This window comes from Chiloscyllium plagiosum, chromosome 22 (assembly GCF_004010195.1).
Source record: "Chiloscyllium plagiosum isolate BGI_BamShark_2017 chromosome 22, ASM401019v2, whole genome shotgun sequence".
NCBI lineage: Eukaryota > Metazoa > Chordata > Chondrichthyes > Orectolobiformes > Hemiscylliidae > Chiloscyllium > Chiloscyllium plagiosum.
The window spans coordinates 21,338,630-21,358,619 of record NC_057731.1 but is presented as its reverse complement, the minus strand read 5'-3'; the positions used below and the strand labels follow the sequence as shown (position 1 = coordinate 21,358,619).

The 19,990-nt window shown below is 39.8% G+C and overlaps 1 protein-coding gene across 4 annotated transcripts in view; it reads right to left on the bottom strand.

Moving 5' to 3' along the window:
• LOC122561119 (serine/threonine-protein kinase 32C) overlaps positions 1-19,990 on the bottom strand; it is a 334,934-nt gene that overhangs the window by 39,532 nt on the left and 275,412 nt on the right. For all 4 annotated transcript variants that reach the window (XM_043712560.1, XM_043712561.1, XM_043712562.1 and 1 more), the window contains exons 4-6: positions 3,714-3,887; positions 1,902-1,939; positions 1,630-1,719 (exon numbers count right to left, since the gene is read on the bottom strand). In XM_043712560.1, the coding sequence (XP_043568495.1) occupies positions 1,630-1,719; positions 1,902-1,939; positions 3,714-3,887 (302 nt within the window). The remainder of the gene's footprint in view (positions 1-1,629; positions 1,720-1,901; positions 1,940-3,713; positions 3,888-19,990) is intronic.

The window sequence follows — 19,990 nt, the reverse complement described above, 5'->3', positions numbered from 1 at the left end:
GGAATGATTGTTTCAGTGACTTTTATTGCAGTACTTTGACCAAAAGGTGTTTGTACCGGGGAGGTGATAATTTGGGAAAGTTTTGAACGGCAGAGATCCATGGTTTCTGTCATGGAAACCAATGTCAATACACGCAATGACAGCCCTCATAAGGAATCCAAATGTATTGGCTTCCTCAGCCCTCTCTCATCCTTTCCTCCATTTCCTCCTCTAAGGTCATCACCAAATTCCCAAAGGCAAGGATTGCACCTTCGCGTTAGTACAGTGTGAAGGATTGCATCTTCACGTTAGTTACACTGTGAAGGATGCATCTTCACGTTAGTACAGTGTGAAGGATGCACCTTCACGTTAGTACAGTGTGAAGGATGCATCTTCACATTAGTACACTGAAGGATGCACCTTCACGTTAGTACAGTGTGAAGGATTGCATCTTCACGTTAGTACAGTGTGAAGGATTGCATCTTCACGTTAGTACAGTGTGAAGGATGCAGCAGCCCACCATAATTCAGGAGGCACAAGCTGGACAGTGCTAGAGGGTACACTCCTTCACATTCAAAACTCACACAAAGGACTTTGCAGAACTTCTACAACAGTGTTTCCAATTCTGCAACAGCAAGTAAAGAGTCAAAGTCACATTGCAAGCTGAAAATGACTCCTTCTCTCGTACTGCCGGGAGCTTTCTTATGGTGTTGAACACACAAAAATGTGTACACGTATAAGAGAGAACATGCACAGGAGGGGTGAAGTTGCTAATGCCAGGCCAGGTATTAGATCAACATTAGACATTGACCAATGCTACAAACTGCTCACTTTGTATCTTTCTGGTGGACACACAGGACAGCAGCGTTATCACCCTGGACAGCATGAAGTTGGATGCAAGCCTTGCTGGGTGTGGGCAGGAGCAGACCACTGCCAATTGTCTTTTTAACTTAACTGTCTCTCACAGGACCAAAGCTACTGGTAGTACAGATCCAAGGTTTGCAGCCGCTCCAGAGTTTTAAATTCTAATTTGCCGGGAATGGATACTAGCTGGATCTCAGTAGGGAGTGAATGTAGAGTGAAGCTTGGCAGAGAGCTATCAGCAGTTAGAGCCAGATGGAGAGAGGATACAGGCTGAGGTCCAATGGAGACCGGGGGAGAGCAGGTACAAGGTGGGGCCTGGTGCAGATTGAGTGCCAGGTAGAGTTTGAAAGAACAGGGTGATCTTGGTAAAGTGTGAAAACAGTCTAGAATTCATTGCCTGTAAGAATGATGTGAGCTAGTTCCATCGTAACTTTCAAAAAGATTATGGAATAAATAATTTGTGAAGTAAACATTTACAGAACTATTGACAACCAAAAGGAGGCTAAAACTTGTTGGTAACTCTTTTAAGAAGAGTTGGCACAGACATGATGGTCCCAATGCTCTCTTCCTTTGCTTTATTATTCTATGATGTTGCCACCACGAGAATGAAGTGCAAAGTGGAGATTTCACTGAAAGAAGCAGCTTCTTTCCAGATCACTTTATTGTCTATCAATGGAATCTGTTCATTTCTTTAACATCTCTCTAAAGGATTGATATGTAGTACAGATTTTAAATGGAAAATGGAAAATACATTCAAAAATCATAGATTTACATAATGTTCCTTACCCATGTACGGCTTTGTTCCAGCGAGAGCGGTTGCTCTTTCTCCATCTTTAATAATCGTTGCTATGTTGAAGTCTGTCAGGTGTGCATGTCCTGAAAGAATGAGCTTGTTTAATTACAGAGGCACCAGACAATGGAACCACCAGAAAACAAATCAACACTCATACTTTGCATAATATTCACCGAAAACTAAGAAACACAAATAAATTCATCCATTATGTATGCCATTAGTAAGGAAACTGCATATGTCACCGGCTGCAAGTGCAAATTCTAACCTTGCTCATCAAGAAGAATGTTGTCAGGCTTGACGTCCCTGGAAAAGAAGTAGATAAATCCACAATTGAAGAATATATTTTAGTATGGGTACCATTGTATACATTTCCTTATTATTAATCATCTTTAGATCAGTTTTCCATTTCCTCAGAAACAAATCTATAAGTCTCAAATCATTTATCCATTTGTTATTTAATGATGGCTTTTAAGTTATGCATTACCATTAATCAATATAGCATTGTTATGGAAGCATACACTGCCACTGGGTCACCCTTCTCAGGTCAGAAATATACTTAATGCAATGTTTGTTATTGTTGTGTTGACCTATAATATTCCCAACCATACTTGGTTTGGTATATCATGTGTTGCTGGAAAAGCGCAGCAGGTCAGGCAGCATCCAAGGAGCAGGAGAATCGACGTTTCTGGCATGAGCCCTTCTTCAGGCTCATGCCCGAAATGTCGATTCTCCTGCTCCTTGGATGCTACCTGACCTGCTGCGCTTTTCCAGCAACACATTTTCAACTCTGATCTCCAGCATCTGCAGTCCTCACTTTCTCCTTGGTATATCATGTGTCAAGAGCTTCTTTCTAGTAGGGAGTCCTACCATCATGGGGAGTTGGCAGGGCAGATCAATGTTCTGTACAAGATCCATGGGTTTGCCAGGACAACTGAAGAAGAAATTATACCAATATTACAGTCACAGTCAATATCTGAGGCAATAAGTATGTAGTTACCTCACAGAAAAATCATATCTTGAAATCATGTCCTGCTTTTCTCATGAATAATGTCACATTCGCTTGCAAGAATGCAAGGAACAACAAAAACATTCATCTTGAATAAAATTGTCAACCCCAGATAATGTCAAGACTATCCATCTACAGTCTACTGTCAACATTTGATATTTCAAATTTGTGATATAAGCTGTAAAAAAAAATGAATTGATTGACTTGTAGTCATTGGAGTTTGGAAGGATGTGAGGCAACATTATTGAGACATGCAAAATGTTTCGAGGGTATGACTGGGCAGATGCAGAGAGGTTGTTTTGCTTTGTGGGAGAGTCTAAGGCCAAAGAGCATAATCTCAAAGTGAGAGGTAGCCCATTTAAGAGAGGAATGCAGAGAATATTTTGCTCACAGGGTAGTGAATCTGAGTAATTCTTTACTATAGATGGCTGAAGAGGTTGAGTTGTTAAGTACATTCAAGACTGAGATAACCAGGTGTTTCATCAGTAAGGGAATCCAGGGTAAAGGCGAAAAAGGCAAGAAATGAAGTTGAGGGTGATCAATGGGACAAGTAGTCTACTAGTGTTCCATGATCTTATTTGCAATTTGCATTTGCAATTTGTCTTTAGTGGGCTCTGATTATTTTACTAAATGTATTTAATTATCTATGATTTCCTGACATGTAGTGAAATAAAAGTCTATAAATACTAAAAATACTGTACAATTGAAGTCATTACATATTCTATAAATATATTAGGAAGAGATACCTGTTTTACAGAAAACGTATCCACTAAAGGTCATATAGATACATAATTCTAAAAAGAAATCTGCTAAAAGCAAGCAAGTGGGAAGCTGTATGAACAGAGATTTATACTGCTGAGGCAGATCTAGGTCAAAGCTATGTACAGAAACCCTGTTTTAAAAATATTCAGCAAGCAGAGAAGTCTAATAAATATAATTACAATTTCACTGTCAATTGTTATTTCAATACCTGAAACAGCTGATACTATAATATAAAAGGACTCAAGTTTGTTTTAGGCACTGAGTAGAATGGCACATAAACCGAAATAATGCAGTTTTATCAGCATTTACCTGTGAATAATATGTTGACTCTGTAAATAGTCTAAGGCCAAGGCCATTTCACAGATATAAAGTTTCATTGCATCCTCCGTAAACTGGACATTTTGCTGAAGGTGATAGCGAAGATCTCCACCTAAGAGTAGGTCAACCACCATGAACATATCTTCTTCATCCTGGAAGGAGTACCTAAACAGGCAGGTTAAAAAAAAGGAGTATAACTTTCAACAAAGAAACTATTCCTCAATATACTTCTTTTGCACTGCGTGTAATTTCCGTAAAACATCAATGTATTTCTGCTTGGGATCAGTTTTATATATTTTTACAGCAATTACACATCCCTTTGAAATGAAACTGTTTTTGTATTTGATAGAGATTTAAATGAAGACATTAATATCAATTCAACAACATGCAAAATTGTCCAGATGTGCTGTGTTTATAAAGACTTGGATAAATTTGATCCAGCCAATTATAAGCACATCAGTTTACTCTTGATCAAAAGAAAATTCATGGAATATATCATCGATGGTGGCATCAAGTGGAACTTTCTCCCCGGGCCAATGTTTTTGAGAGCTCATTACAGCTTTGATCCAAACATGGACCAGACAGATGAATTTCAGAAGTGAATTGAGAGTTACTAACTGCCATTGACGTGAAAGCATTATACGACTGAGTATAATGGCATCAAAGGGCCTTAGCAAAACTGAAGTCAATGAAACTCTGGGGGAATCTTCCCCGATTGGATTCACACTTGATGTAAGAAAGATAGTTGCTAGCTAATAATTTCAGCCCCCAAAGATTACTGCAGGAATTCCTCAGAGCTGTGCTCTAGGCCCAATCATCTTTAGCTGTTATATTAATGATTTTCTGTGCAACATCATATCAGTTGTGGGGATATTCACTGATGATTGTGCCGTGCTGAGTAACATCCAGAAATTTTCACATACTGAAGCAGAAACATTCAAACTTGGACTGATTAGTGGTGAATCCTGGCTTGAAAGTTTTCACTGTTGTTTCATTGTTGTTGTGTCAAAATTCTGGAAATCCCTCCTTAACAGACTGTGGGTGCGTCTGGACAATATGGATTTATAGGGTTCAAACAGGCAACTCATTGCTATCTACTCAAGCACAGCTAGAAATGGATAACAAATACTGGTCTTTGTCAGTTATCCCACATTCATTGAATAAATTCAATTGAACAAATTAAAAGTAATAACTGAATAGTTTTAGATCTCAATTCCAATGTTTAACAATACCAGATGGTTGAAGAGACAAGTTTGTTTTTATTCATTTGAGTTATGAAATGGAATGTTTCTGGGTTAGGCGTAATGAATCTTGCATTTGTATATTCTCTACATTCCAGGAGTAGTTATAGGCACCCAATACAGGGTGCCTAAAATCCTCAAAGATGTAATAAGTTAATGATAACTGATCTCAGAAGGACTGATTATTTTCTTACTACAGTTCATACGTTCACAGGGTCATATAGCATAGAAAATGGCCCTTCAGCCCACCATGTCTATGCTAACCAAAAAGAACAAACTGTACTAATCCCCTTTACCTGCACTTGGTCATAGCCTACCATACCCTGAGATTTTAAGTGCTCATCCAGGTGCTTCTGAAATGTTGTAAGAGAACCTGTCTCCACCACTGTCTCAGGCAGCACATTCCATATTTCTACCAGTCTTTGCTCTCTGGTTTGGTAAACAATCCTTGCATAAATAATAAACCTTTTCAGCCCATTTGAGGTTTTGAAATCCCTCTCAGGGGAAGTGATTACCACCCTGATTTTTTTGGCACCTAGAAAGGACAGGTGTCTCTGTGGCAACAAAGCAGTTGTGTGCTTTCCCTCCATGGCAACGAGCAGCTAAAATTCTTGCTCCACAACATTTTTGGCAGGTGATTGGGATCATTGAAATTTTAGGCTATTACTCTCATTTTCATAAGTACTATTAACATTCACTAAGCAGTGTTTTAGTAGGTACACACTGCTTAACTGCAGGCTAAATTGGATTTATATAGTTTAAACCTTTACACAGAATTAGAAATCATTTAGCTACTTAGTTTTCTTACCTTCTTGCTATTCTATGCATTAAAATTGATCATTTGAAGGTCATTTAAACTCTTTTTAGTTAGTGTAAATACAATTCACAATTAGCTAAGAAAAATTCCAAAAACAATAACATTATTTCATAAATTATATACACACCAGTAACTTGTTAAAATGCAACCAACATGAATTAAGAAGAGGAGATTTGTGCTGAAAAATGTCAATTTCTTTGACTAGAAGGTTTGACTTATAAGGAGAGATTGGAAATGCTGGGACTTTTTTTCCTGGAGTGTAGGAGATGAAGGGTGACCTTCTCAAGATATGTAAAATCATGAGAGGCATAGAAAAGGTAGATAGCTGACAGCCTTTCCACATGGTAGGGGAGTCTAAAACTAGAGGACACAGGTTTTAGATGAGAGGGGATAGTCACAAAAGGATCCAGAGGGACATTTTTTTCACACAGAGGGTGGTGTGTGTCTTGAACAGGCTGCCAGAGGTAATGTGGAAGCAAGTGCAATTTTGTCATTTAAGAAACATTTAGACAGGTCCATGGATGGGATAAGTATGGAGAGATATGGACCAAGCGCAGGCAAATGAGACTTGTTTAAATTGTGAAAACTGGTTGACATGAGCAAGTTGGGGTAAAGGGCTTGTTTTTATGCTGTAGATCCTGTGATACTATAACTCTATGACTTCTTTTTAGATAAAGTAGGTGGCAACTCTTTGGATGATGCAATCTAGTATAACTTTCAGGAAATTTTTGATAATGTTCATATGAAAAACACAACTGAGCTAAGTTCCTCTAGAAACTAAAGAAACACATGGGACAACAGAAAAATATAATTGATGAGTAAGAGACAGATGACTCATGAGAAGTAGTGCCCCAGATTGGGCAATAGATTGACTGGAGTTCCATATGCTGCGCATTTCCAGCAACACATTTTCAGCTCTGATCTCCAGCATCTGTAGTCCTCACTTTCTCCTGGAATTCCATATGCACCTGTACTTGAACTTGTTTCTAAATTAATTCAGTATGCAGATGCCACAATCGTAGAATTAACTGATATTACTAAAATAGGCAGAGCAGAAGAGATCAAGAAAGGGCACAAGGTTTTATATTAGTTAGTCAATTAAGTTGACAGATGGCAATTGAAAATCAATGTGGACATTTGGCATAAGTTAGACATAGGTGAAAAATTGTATGGCTTATTCATACAATGAATGGAATTGAATTAATACATAAAAATAATGACAAAACCTCTGAGACCAATTGTAGATGAGTCAATATCTGTGCCTAGGTAATGTTGTAAAACAGTTAAGAAAGCAAAAGGATTGTCCAAAAATGTGCATGTTGGATTGATTGGCCATGTTAAATTGCCCAGTGTCCAGGGATGTGCAGGCTAGGCAGATAAGCCATGGAAAATGCAGGGTTACAGGTTTGGGGTAGGGGTTTGATCTGGGTGGGATGCTCTTTGGAGGGTTGATGGCCCGAAGGACCTGCTTCCACACTATAGAATTATAGGGAATTCTATAATTCTATCTGAGGAAAACAATACAATATGAAACAAAAACAACTATTCCAACATGGCAATTCACTAATTGGAGCACTGTTTCCACTCTGGGGCAATTGTGCAGCAGTCTGATTTCTGCACCATACTTCAGTGAAGTAGGTTCCAAATTAGAAGTGTAGCCTTGTTCAATTTGTCCTTATAAGACTAACAAGCTATACTAAGTACCTATAACACTTTGGCTAAATAACATTTAGAATACAGTATTGCAGTTTAGTTAACAAGTTTACAGTAAAAGATGTACTTGCAATAAAAATGCAATATAAAGCATGACTTATCCAAAGAACACAATGAGAACACAAGAGTCATCTGGAGATACTGAAGTCAATGTTACATGTCTTGTAGAATCTCTGAACAGCCAACTGTAGACAAAGGACAACAGGGAGAAGTCAGAGTTTGAATTGGGTTTTGGACTGTGTTTTTTGTGAGAAGGAATCTGCTGTCAATGTTATGGCAAGAAAATTTGAAAGCTGCCTGCCTAACTTCCCATGAGTGCTCTTGGAAGCTCAGAGAATGAAAAACTAAATTATAAGTATTACTGCCTTTATCTGAGTGAACTGAAAAAGTGACCCTGATCAACATCTTCCAAAAATCAACCAAGAAAACTGTTATCTATGTCTGTGAAACAATGTATTATGAAAACCATTTAAGTAATCTGGCCAGTTTTGTTATTTCCTTTTGTATGTCACTTAACTGAATTTGCTTTTCTGTCTTTTGTCTGAAAGGGTTGAAAATAAAGACTGATGGTTTAAAGTACAGACCAATGAGATTACTTCAACGATTATTTTTTGTTTTGTGAAAGTTACTATATTTTAATAAATTGCCATGTCTTTTGTTTAAGATACAAACCTGTGTCAGGGATTGGTTATTCAAATGCCTGTTTAGGAACCATTGGGTCTGAATTTTGAGGGTCTTTGGAGGTTTTAGTTTTTACTGTGTTATGAATACAGAGGAACAACGGCTGATTTGGTTCAGCTGGCTGTGTCCTTATAATAATAGTGGCAAATGTTTATATTCTTTTCAACATTATTAATTTAAATATCATTCATGTTTCACTATAGTGCTTCTGCAATCTCACTGAACCACATAAAACCATATTAGATTTCACTTACAAAGTATACAATGAAACCAATGAATTCCTAAGTGTCCAAAAATAATCTATAAGATTAGTAGGCTCCATACATATAATTTTCTTTTTTACATATTTTAACAATTAAATATGGTCAAGTTTATTACCAACAGTAATAATCCAGGCACAGCAAATAGCATTTTTGGAAAGAGCCTAAGGTCACAGAGTCACAGAGGTGTACAGCATGGAAACAGACCCTTCAGTCCAACTCGTCCATGCCGACCTGATGTCCTAAATAAATCTAGCTCCATTTGCCAGCATTTCACCCATATCCCTCTAAACCTTCCTATTCATATACCCATCCAGATGCCTTCTAAATGCTGTAATTGTACCAGCCTCCACCATCTCCTCTGGCAGCTCATTCCATAAGCACACAACCCTCTGTGTGAAAAAATTGCTCCTTTCGGTCCCTTCTCAGGATCCCCTTCAACAACTTACCCACCACCATGTCAGGCTCATCAATCTATAGTTCCTTGACTTTTCCTTACCACCTTTCGTAAATAGCGACACCACATTAGCCAACTTCCAGTTTTCTGGCACCTCAACTGTGGCCATCGATGATACAAATATCCAGCAATCACTTCCCTAGCTTCCCAAAGAGTTCTAGAGTACACCTGATTAGGTTCTGTGGATTTATCCATTTTAATGTGTTTTAGGACATCCAGAACCTCCCCCTCTGTAATATGGACATTTTTCAAGATGTCACTATTCATTTCCCCACGTTATCTATCTCTCACATCCTTCTTTACAGTAAACACTGACACAAAATATTCATTTAGTATCTTGCCCATATCCTGCAGCCTTGCTAATCTTTGAGGGGCCCTATTCTCTCCCTAGTTACCCTTTTGTCCTTTGTGTATTTGTAGAATCCCTCTATGTCAAAGCTACCTCATGTCCCCCTTTTGCCCTCCTGATCTCCCTTTTAAGCATGCTCCTACTGCCTTGATACTGAAGTGATGAACTGTGCAACCATGGACAGGGAAAAGTGGGAGTGAGGACCGTATGTGGCCAAGATTATGACACAGTGGCATTGAGGGGCAGACAGCAGTCTGCAGGATGGCCGGGGAGGAAGCCAGAAGACTATCAGGTCGGTGTGGTTGCACAATTGTCATCTGCACATGCATAAGCATCTTTTTGTTGGCAGCGTACACTTCAATGAAACATACTGCGTGGGAAACAGAATAAGACTTAACCTATAAAAATACCAACAGAATTGACAATTAGGTTATCAAGTTCAACTTGTATGTGTTCTTAGAGATCCAATGTTCTTGTAAACAAGAGTTTATTTTGATTTTGTGTGATTCACTTTCTTTCAATCTTCTCAAATGCTGTACAGCATTTTAATGCCACAGGGTCATAGAGATGTAAAGCATGGAAACAAACCCTTCTTTTCAACTCATCCATGCTGCCCAGATATCCTAACCTAATCGAGTCACATTTGCCAGCACTTGGCCCATATCCCTCTAAACCTTTCCTATTCATATACCCATCCAGATACCTTTTAAATGCTGTAATTGTATCAGCCTCCACCACTTCCTCTGGCAGCTCATTCCATACACGCACCACCCTCTGCGTGAAAAAGTTGCCCATTAGGTTACATTTAAATCTTTCCCTTCTCACCCTAAACCTATGCTGTCTAGTTCTGGACTTTCCCACCCCAGGGAAAAGACCTTGTCTATTTACTCTATCCATGCCTCTCATGATTTTATAAACCTCTATAAGGTCATCCCTCAGTCTCCGACGCTCCAGGGAAAACAGCCCCCGACTACTTGGCCTCTCTCTGTAGCTCAAATCCTCCAACCCTGGCAACATCCTTGTAAATATTTTCTGAACCTTTTCATGTTTCACAACATCCTTCTGATAGGAGGATACTTTGACTATAAGGTTCTGGTTGCCTCACCATAAGAAGGATAAGACTGCACTGGAGGGATTGCGGAAGAGATTCACCAGGATGTTGCTTCGAATAGAGCATTCTATCTATGAAAAGAGACTGATAGGCTTGGGCTGTTCTCTTGAGAGCTGAGTGGGGAGGTGTATAGGATTATGAAGGGCATGGACAGGGTGAATTGGCTGTTCCTCTTGGGTGAATGGTCAATATTAAGGGGCATAATTTTAAGGTAAAGGGCAGGAGGTTTAGATTGGATTTGAGGAAAATCTTTTTCACCCGAGTGTGGTGGGAGTGTGGAATGCCTAGGAGGGTAATATAGGTGGGAAACTTCACAATTTTTAAAAGGTACACAGATAAACACTTGAAAGGTCATAACATTTAATTATATGGGTAAAGTGCTGGAAAGTGGGATTAATTAGTTTAGATAGATCAATACAGATGCAATGAGCTGAAGGATTCCTTCTGTTATATGACTCTGTGACTAAAGTTGTACATTAGCACAAGAAACATCAACAACAGCAAAAACAGATCCGGCAGATTGGAGAGAAACCAGAGTTAATGTTCGGGTTAACTGGCCCTTCCTCAGATCTCAGGATTAGAGTGGTGCTGGAAAAGCACAGCAGGTCAGGCAGCATCCAAGGCAAAAGCCCTTCATCATGGGCTTTTGCCCGAAACATTGATTTTTCCTGCTCCTTGGATGCTGCCTGACCTACTGCGCTTTTCCAGCACCACTCTAATCCTGACTCAAATTGCCAGCATCTGCAGTACCCACTTCTGCCTTCCTCAAAACTCCTCAACCTGAAATGTTAACTCTGATTTCTCTCCACAGATGCTGCCAGACCTGCTGAGCTTTTCCAGCAATTTGTGTTTTGCATTCACAGTTCTTTTGCTTTTTATTTTGTCATTAACATTGTGTTCGGCATATTATCTTTAAAAAAATGTATAGGATTATGTAAATACTAGACACTGGAATAGCAGTTCTGATGGAACTAAAGTTGTTATAATTTGTTTGAGTTGATTGAATTTGTCATGACCAGTGTTGTTGATTAATGAGTGATTAATCTGGCTTTTGGACACTAGATTTAGATGGAAGTAATTTCCTGTTATACTGTGGCTTCCTCTCTGAAATAAGCAATTCCCACTGTTTTTCTTTAAAGCTGGGCACCAGGCTACTTATTGGATTTTTCTCAGTGTTGGTTTCAGAGCTTTTGCTTTTTCAAACAGACTCTCAACCATTTCACCCGAGTTTCCGTTCTGTCCTCTGTTTTCTTCTCTCGCATAAATGTCTATGCTGCTGAAAAAAATGTCAGCCAGCCAAGTATCTGAATTGTTGTGAAGGACAACCAAATTCTCCCTAACCTGTTGAAATGCAGGATTATTTCCGTGCCAAGTCAACTCCTTTTGAGCTACTTTAAGAACTTCACTGAGGTCATTTGATGTTCAGCTAAAACGTTTATCCACCTTTTTTACTCAGTTCCTAACTTCTAATCTGCTCATGGTTCTCTCTATGCCACTCAATGCAATCTTTTCCTAAAGGAACAGTTATTATTTCCTTCATCTCAGTTTTTCCAGTTTTCATCAAAGCTTGTTTTTCCTCTGCTTCACGTGAGATGTAATCCTGTCGTTAATTGCATGATGACATTTTGTACATGCATTCTCTATATGCTTAATTCATGCTTCTTCAACTGTTAATTACTTTTTTTCCCTATAACCTGATTCTCCAATGTCTTTTTTAAACTTTCAGGTCAAGTTTCTGACTCTTTCAACACATTGGGGCAGCACGGTGGCTCAGTGCTTACCACTGCTGCCTCACAGCACCAGGGACCCGAGTTCAATTCCTGCCTCGGGCAGCTGTCTGTGTGGAGTTTGTACATTCTCCCCGTGTCTGTGTGGGTACCCTCCCAAAGTCCAAAGATGTGCAGGTTAGGTGAATTGGCCATGCTAAATTGCCCATAGTGTTAGGTGCATTAGTTAGGGGGAATGGGTCTGGATGGGTTGCTCTTCGGAGGTTTGGTATGGACTTGTTGGGCTGAAGGGCTCGTTTCCACGCTGTAGGGAATCTAACATCTTTATTTAATTTTAACATTAAGTTTATTCAAAATAAATATTCCATGTCATTCAAATTCCCAGACAAAATTTCAGTTTCAAGAGCCTTTCACAATCTTTCACAGAAGCATTGGAGACAGCGACCCTTTATCTCAAATTATTATTCATAAGTAATCTAGCCATTCCATAGGCAATTTTTTAGGAACGACATCCATGGTAACAAGACTATTAACCTATTTTACTTTACACTTATAAAGAGTAAACAATTTCCAACAAAACCCAGTATCAATAGTTCTTTCTTCAGTGAACTTCTTGGAAACAGTTTCATACCAAAGGCCACCATGAGCAACTGTGTTGCTTCTCTATCTCTAAGGCTAACAATCAAATCGCGAGCCTGACCAATTAAAGTTGGAGACACTTTATTTTAAGAGATTACTGCACATGATAAGAATCCAAATTAGCATGAATGTAGTGTGGTACAATCATGCACTACTACGGCTTGTCATCCTTGTTCATACTGGGATCTGGTCTTCCATAATATATATTTACACGAATTATGCATGCATTTTGGCATCCTCACAAGGATCTTGTAATGATCATGTCTGGAATAGGAATTGAAGTCACGAGGTGGCAGAGGTAACTGTCCAGTTTTAACTCAACCAAAAACCTGTTGATGTACCTTGTGAGGAAATTCACACACTCTCCTCAATAAGATTTCATGATAGTCTTTCGTACTAGAGGCTTTTTTTAAAAAAGTTCACTCATGGAATGTGGACTCATGCTGGTTGGTCAGCATTTATTACTCATCCTTCATTGCCTTTAAGAAGGCGGTGGTGAGCTGCCTTCGAGAACTGTTGCAGTCCATGTGCTGAAGATTGACTCACCATGCCATTAGAGAGGGAATTTCAGGATGTTGACTCAATGAGAGTGAAGAAATGGTGATATATTTTCAAGTCAGGTGGCTTGGAGAGAATTTGCAGGAGGTGATATTCCCATGTATCTGCTGCTCTTGTCCTTTTAGATGGTAATGGTCATTGGTTTGGAAGGTGCTGAGTAAGGATGTTAGGAAAATTTCTGTAGTTCATCTTGAGAATGGTACACCCTACTGTTACTGAACATTGGTGGTGGAGAGACTGGATGTTTCGTGGATGTGGTATTAATCAATTGGGGCTGCTTTGCCCTGAAATGTCAAGTTTCTTGAGTGTCTACGCAAGTAAGAAGTATTCTATCACACTCCTGACTTATACCTTGCCGATGGTAGATAGGTTTTGGGATTCAAGAGATGAGTTATTCTCTACAGGATTCTTATCCTTTGATCTGCTCTTGTAGCTACTGTATTTATGTGGTTATTCCAGTTCCATTTCATCTTCCAGGATGTCTATAGTGGGGAAATTCTGTAAAAGAAATGCTACTAAATGTCAAGAATCCGTGGTTAGATTGCTTCATATTGGAGCTGGTTATTGCCTGGCATTTGCCTGGTGAAAGTGTTGCTTGCCACCTTTCAGCCCAAGCCTGGATGTTGTTCAGGTCTTGCTGCATTTGGACATGGACTGTTTCAGTATCTGAAGAGTCATGTATGATGCTGAACATTGTGCACTCATTGGCGACCATCCCCAGTTCTGACCTTATGATGGAGGGAAGGTGCTGATGAAGGTTGGGAACTCTGAGAAACTCCTGCAAAGATGAACTGGAGCTGAAATGACTGACCTCCAACAATGACAACCATCTCAGTATGTTTCTGGCATAACTCCAACTGACAGAGAATTTCCCACCACACCCCCACCGATTCAAGTCTAGAACTCCTTTGTGTCAAACTTGGTCAACAGCGACCTTAATGTCAAGGGGACCCACTCTCATTTCACTAGCTGCTGTAAAGCACCCTTGACTGTGTATCAACTTGCACAATCCAAAGTTGGGATATATGTTACCTGACTGACATTTATCAGGAGGACTGCAGATGCTGGAGATCAGAGCTGAAAATGTGTTGCTGGAAAAGCGCAGCAGGTCAGGCAACATCCAAGGAGCAGGAGAATCAACGTTTCAGGCATGAGCCCTTCTTCAGGAATGAAGAAGGGCTCATGCCCGAAACATCAATTCTCCTGCTCCTTGGATGCTGCCTGACCTGCTGCGCTTTTCCAGCGCTGACATTTTGTCAGGCATTAAATTCATACCTTTTTTTCAGTGCAACCCTTCTCTTGCATGCTAATGGGCTGTGGATGTCATTGGTTGGACCAGCATTTAACCCATTTTTCTAACCAGCCTACTCAGCAAGGTTGCTATACACCTCTAGAGCAGGTGGGACTTGAACCCAGGTCTCTCAGTCTAGGGGTAGGGACACTATCACTTCATCACAAGAAATGCCTATGCAGAATAATTCTAGAGAAGGTGGTAGTGAGTTGCTTTCTTGAATCACTGCAGTTCTTTGGGTGGAGAGACACCCCCAGTGGTATGTGGAAGTGAATCTCAGGATTATGATCCAGTCGCATTAAAGGAATAGAGAGTTAGTTCCCTGACAGAATAATGCATGGCTCGGAGGGGAACATGTAGGCAATGGTGTTCCATTGATAGTCTTGACTTTTGAAGTGGTAAATAATGTGGGTTTTGTCCAATCTCCAGTCCTTCAGTCTGTGCCTCCTATTTTGTAATCCACCTTGCACTATTATCATTTAACAGATTGCCTTGGAAACATAAATTGTGTTCTGCATCTGCAAGGCTGATATTTCCTGCTGATAAACAACAGTAATGATTCTTCAGTCCTTAAATACTAGTTTAGTATCTGATAATCAGTTGGGGACATAGGGAGTGAATGGTTCATTGAAAACAGAAAACAGGAAATAGGTGACTCAAATGGAATTGATTGCACTGGATGCTAAATAGAGTCAGCTATACCTTCATAAATAAAAGCAGCAATTTTCATTACGAGCAGGCTTAACCCAATTTTCCCAAGCTAATACTGAGCTTTCGGTCTACTTCCTTAATAGGAATTGATAGCTTATTTCCACATTCCACTTTCTGGAGTTGCCGACATGTGGGTGATGTGCACAACCATATACAAATGTTCTAATCTGCCATTTTCCCTGCATGTAGCACATTGTGATGTGCATACATAATCACTTTGATGAAGGCATTTTGTGTCTTGGTCTTGTGCGCCAGAGAAATGGCTCTTGAAATAGTCTGGATAATTAGGCTTTCCCTCCCACCCTTTTTGAAATCGGAAAAATAACTGACTTATTACACACAGATCGGCATTTGGTCTCTTGCAACGAATTGAATTACTTGATAAATTTTAGAGCATATGTCCAGAATCACTGTAAAAAAGCAACTTGTAGATTTAAGGCATGGTTAAAGAAGGTATCAACAATATTTTTTCATGTAATTGGAATTCATAAATCAACTTGATACAAGTTGCTATTTCAAATACTCAAAGGGGAAATTTAGTTCATGTTGAAGAGGATTATAAATCATAATTTTAAAAAGAAGCTAATAGATAAAAGGGTCTGGATAGTTTCTTTGCATCACAAAAACAAGGGAACTCTATTGTCAGGAGAAAACCTAACCAAACTGTTCAATAAAATTGCAATTATTTTAAAATAAGAAAGAAGTCAAGTATCATCCAGCAAGTTACTTTTAAAAAATGATTTAACAAGAGAGAACAAACAAGCAAAATTTGGTAATGGCTGGAACCATAAAGGGATGTATTTCTTTCTGCTTTTAAGATCTGACAAGAACATTTGATTTAACAGTAATGTTTCTCCAGGACTCCTGAATGAGATACAATGAGATACCCCAGTTTGAATAAAAATACCATGGGATAAAAATACACAACGTCAAATGGATATGGGGATAACTCATTTTAATTGTATTTCAGTAGAATATATCAAATGGAAAGAAAGCGTAGATACAATTAATTAAATTACAGCTTTCTCTTGATAGTATTTGTGTCCTTAGCCAAGAACCTTTTAAGAAAGCTCAAGACCAAACAGGGAGTAATGCACAATGATTGAGATGGAGACCCCACTTTCTGATCTTTTGATTTGATCACTTGATGGTCAAGAATTTGTATAATGATATTGGAATACTGGTGTATGCATTTTGATGTAATTTGATACATGTGAAGTAATGAACACATGGGAGTGAATGGTGAAGCTGCACTGTATAATGGGTCTCATATACATACTCCTACTTGTCAAAATGGTTAATGCAGCCACAGAGCTACTGATTTTAAGACAATCAATGCGATCTGCTGAGAGGGAGTAAAAATTGCAGCGAAAGGAACTTTGCGTCAGGCAGTTGAAAATGTTGTGAGAAAATTGCTTAATACATTTTCGAAGAGGGGACTGTAAGAAATGCCTCACTTGCAGGCTCACTATCAGAGCAAATTGGCGAGCCAGGCTGTGAGGGGAGCAGTGAGGGAGTGGCCAGTAGTGAGTAGGGCAACTGGTAGGAGAATGAGGGGGATGGTGAGCGGGCAGTGGGATGCTCAGCAGAACAGGCAGAAGGATAGTGAGGGGAGTGATTGGTGGGGTGCTCAACACACTAGGACAGGGATTGGTGCCTTTGGCATAATCACTGCACATTGTCACCTCCCTAGAACTGGAACCTTGCTGCTAACTCCCTCTCCAATGCACTGCCACCCTCTCACTAAGGGCTTTTTCCCATGTTACTGTCCAATCCTCCCTCTGCAGATTGCTCCACTGACAAATGCCCTGAGCCTCTGGCCACTCCTGGCTGTCCTGCTGGCCACCCGGCTGGTCATTCTCCTCAATGTCCACTGGCCAGAACCCTTGCTGCGCCCTGTTTCACCCAGGGAGTGAGGCACAGAGGACTCTTTCTTAGCACTCCACTGGGTAAACAGTTTCCAATTCATTTCAGGAGCATGAAATAAATGTTACATTCAAGCCCTCACCCAAGTCCTGTGTCATTGCTGGGAGGGACACCAAGGGACTGTCTTTGTGTGAGCTGTGAGGGCACCTCCTACTGTTGCAGTTGCAACAAGCACAGCATAAGAAGTTGGGCTCCTGATTAAATAGGTAATTTTCACACAGGAAAGATCTTATGAAATTTTCTAATACAGCATTGATATTAAAAGAATCATAGAACACCTAAAACATGGAAGCAAACCATTCAAACCATTGATTCCACACTGATCCTTGGCAGAGCATCCCAGCCATACCCACCCTCTCCCTGTAACCCTGCATTCCCCATGGCTAATCCACCCAGCCTGCACATCGTCAGACTGAGGGAGGAAACCACAGTGCCCAGAGGAAACCCACACAGACACGGGGAGAACACACAAACTCCACACTGACAGCTGCCCAAGGGTGGAATTAAAGCCAGGTTCCTGGTGCTGTGAGACAGCAGCACTAACTACTGAGCCACCACATCACTCAAACTACCTTCTCATTTTGCGATCAAATAAACAATGCAGGACCCAGTCTTGATAAGCGTTTGGCTTGAAACCTGCTGTCCTGTCACGTCCGTGCAAATGTTTTGAGACAGAAGATATTCCTGGCAAACTGGAAGGTGGGCAAAGTGTGGGGTGACTATCTTGTTGCTTGGGCATCTGCCCTGTGTTCACTGGATAGGCTGATTCAAATGAGTGATTGACAATGGTGCAAACTACCAGCCTGTAGAAACTGGGTTGTATTAACAAGAGCTCAATGTCAGGGGCAGTCTTTGTTGGGTAGAAATGCTTGCCAGGCAGCTGTCTTCTTCAGATGGAAGGAAGTCCCAGTGAAGAGTTCCCTAACACTTAGGCTAAAGAGCAGCATACTGCGTTTACAACTTTAATGAAATCAACACACTTTGTATCAAACGTCTGTTCACCTTCTGGTATCAGTGAACCATGCTCAATTGTTCGGGTTTCTATGTAATAAAATAATGTATCACATCTAACGTTTGTATCTTAAAAAAAACCTTAATGATCCTAATATTCATCACTAATGACTGACTATTTATATTCAGTACCTGTATCCCAAATCCCAAAATTCTACACGCTTCATATTGTTGTGCATGCTCACAAAGTTGTCCTCTACTCATTTCCATTGCAGTCAGTCCTTCTCTTTATTTCACTGAAGGAGAAGCTAGTGAACAAGTATTCCCAGAGGCCAGAACTCAAGGCCAGACACAAACACTCTTTGAGGAAAGGACTGTTGTGCTGGTGAAGTCTAAGCTTACTGTATTCCTCATTTAGTATCTGTGCATCGAGTTAATAATTTTCACAATTGTGATATGCTTTATGTGCAATGTTTCAGTATACTTTTGAAGTAATTTTGTTTTACTTTTCTCTTAAATCTTATCATTCTGTTTTGAAATGGTAGAATAAATGAAGGGAATGCATTATGTCCCAACTCTGAAAATTTCAAATCTACAGATTTCCCAAAACAATTGCTTTGTTGTGCTCTATATCTAATTTTATTGGGGTTTTCTCTATTGAAGATTTACATAACTGTAAAGTTATCTAAGATACAACATCAATAATTATGAAATGCTAGCTTTCACAGAAATATTATTCTTCAGTGAAAGATGTGTTTTATTACTGAATCTAAAATAAGTGAAACTGTCTTTTCCTTGATATAAAAATAGAAAGTATTGGAGATACTCAGCAGGTCTGGTAGCATCTGTTGGGAAAGAAACATAATTAATATATTGAGTCCAATAACTCATCTTTGGAGCTGAAGGGGACTGGAAACAATTTTTTTTATGCTGTTCATGCTCAGAAGAGAAGGAGCAAGTGGTACAGATGGTGAAGGTGCCCAGAGCGAAAGGCAAATGGAATCCTAATGATAGCAGAGGAGAGATACATTGGAAGGAGAATGCGTGCTGATGGTGGGTGTACAAATTCTTTGACTTTGCTTCAGTCTTCCTTAAAGAGTCTATATAACATTCTAACCAATACACTTCACACACCATGTATGACTAACTACTAACCATCAGTGCCATTCTCCTACCATTCTTCCACACCCTGAATATTGTTTCTCCTTAAACATCATTTAAGGCATGGTGGCACAATGGTTAGCACTGCTGCCTCACAGTGCCAGAGACCTGGATTCAATTCCTGCCTCAGGCAACTGTCTGTGTGGACACTGTCTCCCCATGTCTGCGTGGGTTTCCTCTGGGTGCTCCGGTTTCCTCCCACAGTCCAAAAATGTGCAGGCTAGGTGAATTGGCCATGCTAAATTGCCTGTAGTGTTAGGGGCAGGGGTAAATGTAGGGGAATAAGTCTGGGTGGGCTGCTCTTCAGAGTGTGGACTTGTTGGGCTGAAGGGCCTGTTTCCACACTGTAAGTAAGTAATCTAATCAGTGAATACTTCAATTGAATCTGCCACCACCACACTTCCAAGCAGTGTTTACTAAACTCATGTTAAAAAAAGTTTTTTTTTCTCATATCATTAGTTTATTTTGCAAGTCATTTTATATCTGTGTCCTCTTTAATCCTTTTGCATCAAGGGACCGTTTCTCCCTGTCTACTCTGTCCAACTTTCTCATGATTTTGAAGTCTTGTATCAAATCTCCTTTTAGGCAAAGGAGACTATCCCAACTCCTCTAATTCATGCGTGATGTATCTCATCCCTGGAAGCTTTCTCTTCTGCATTCCCGCCAACACATTCA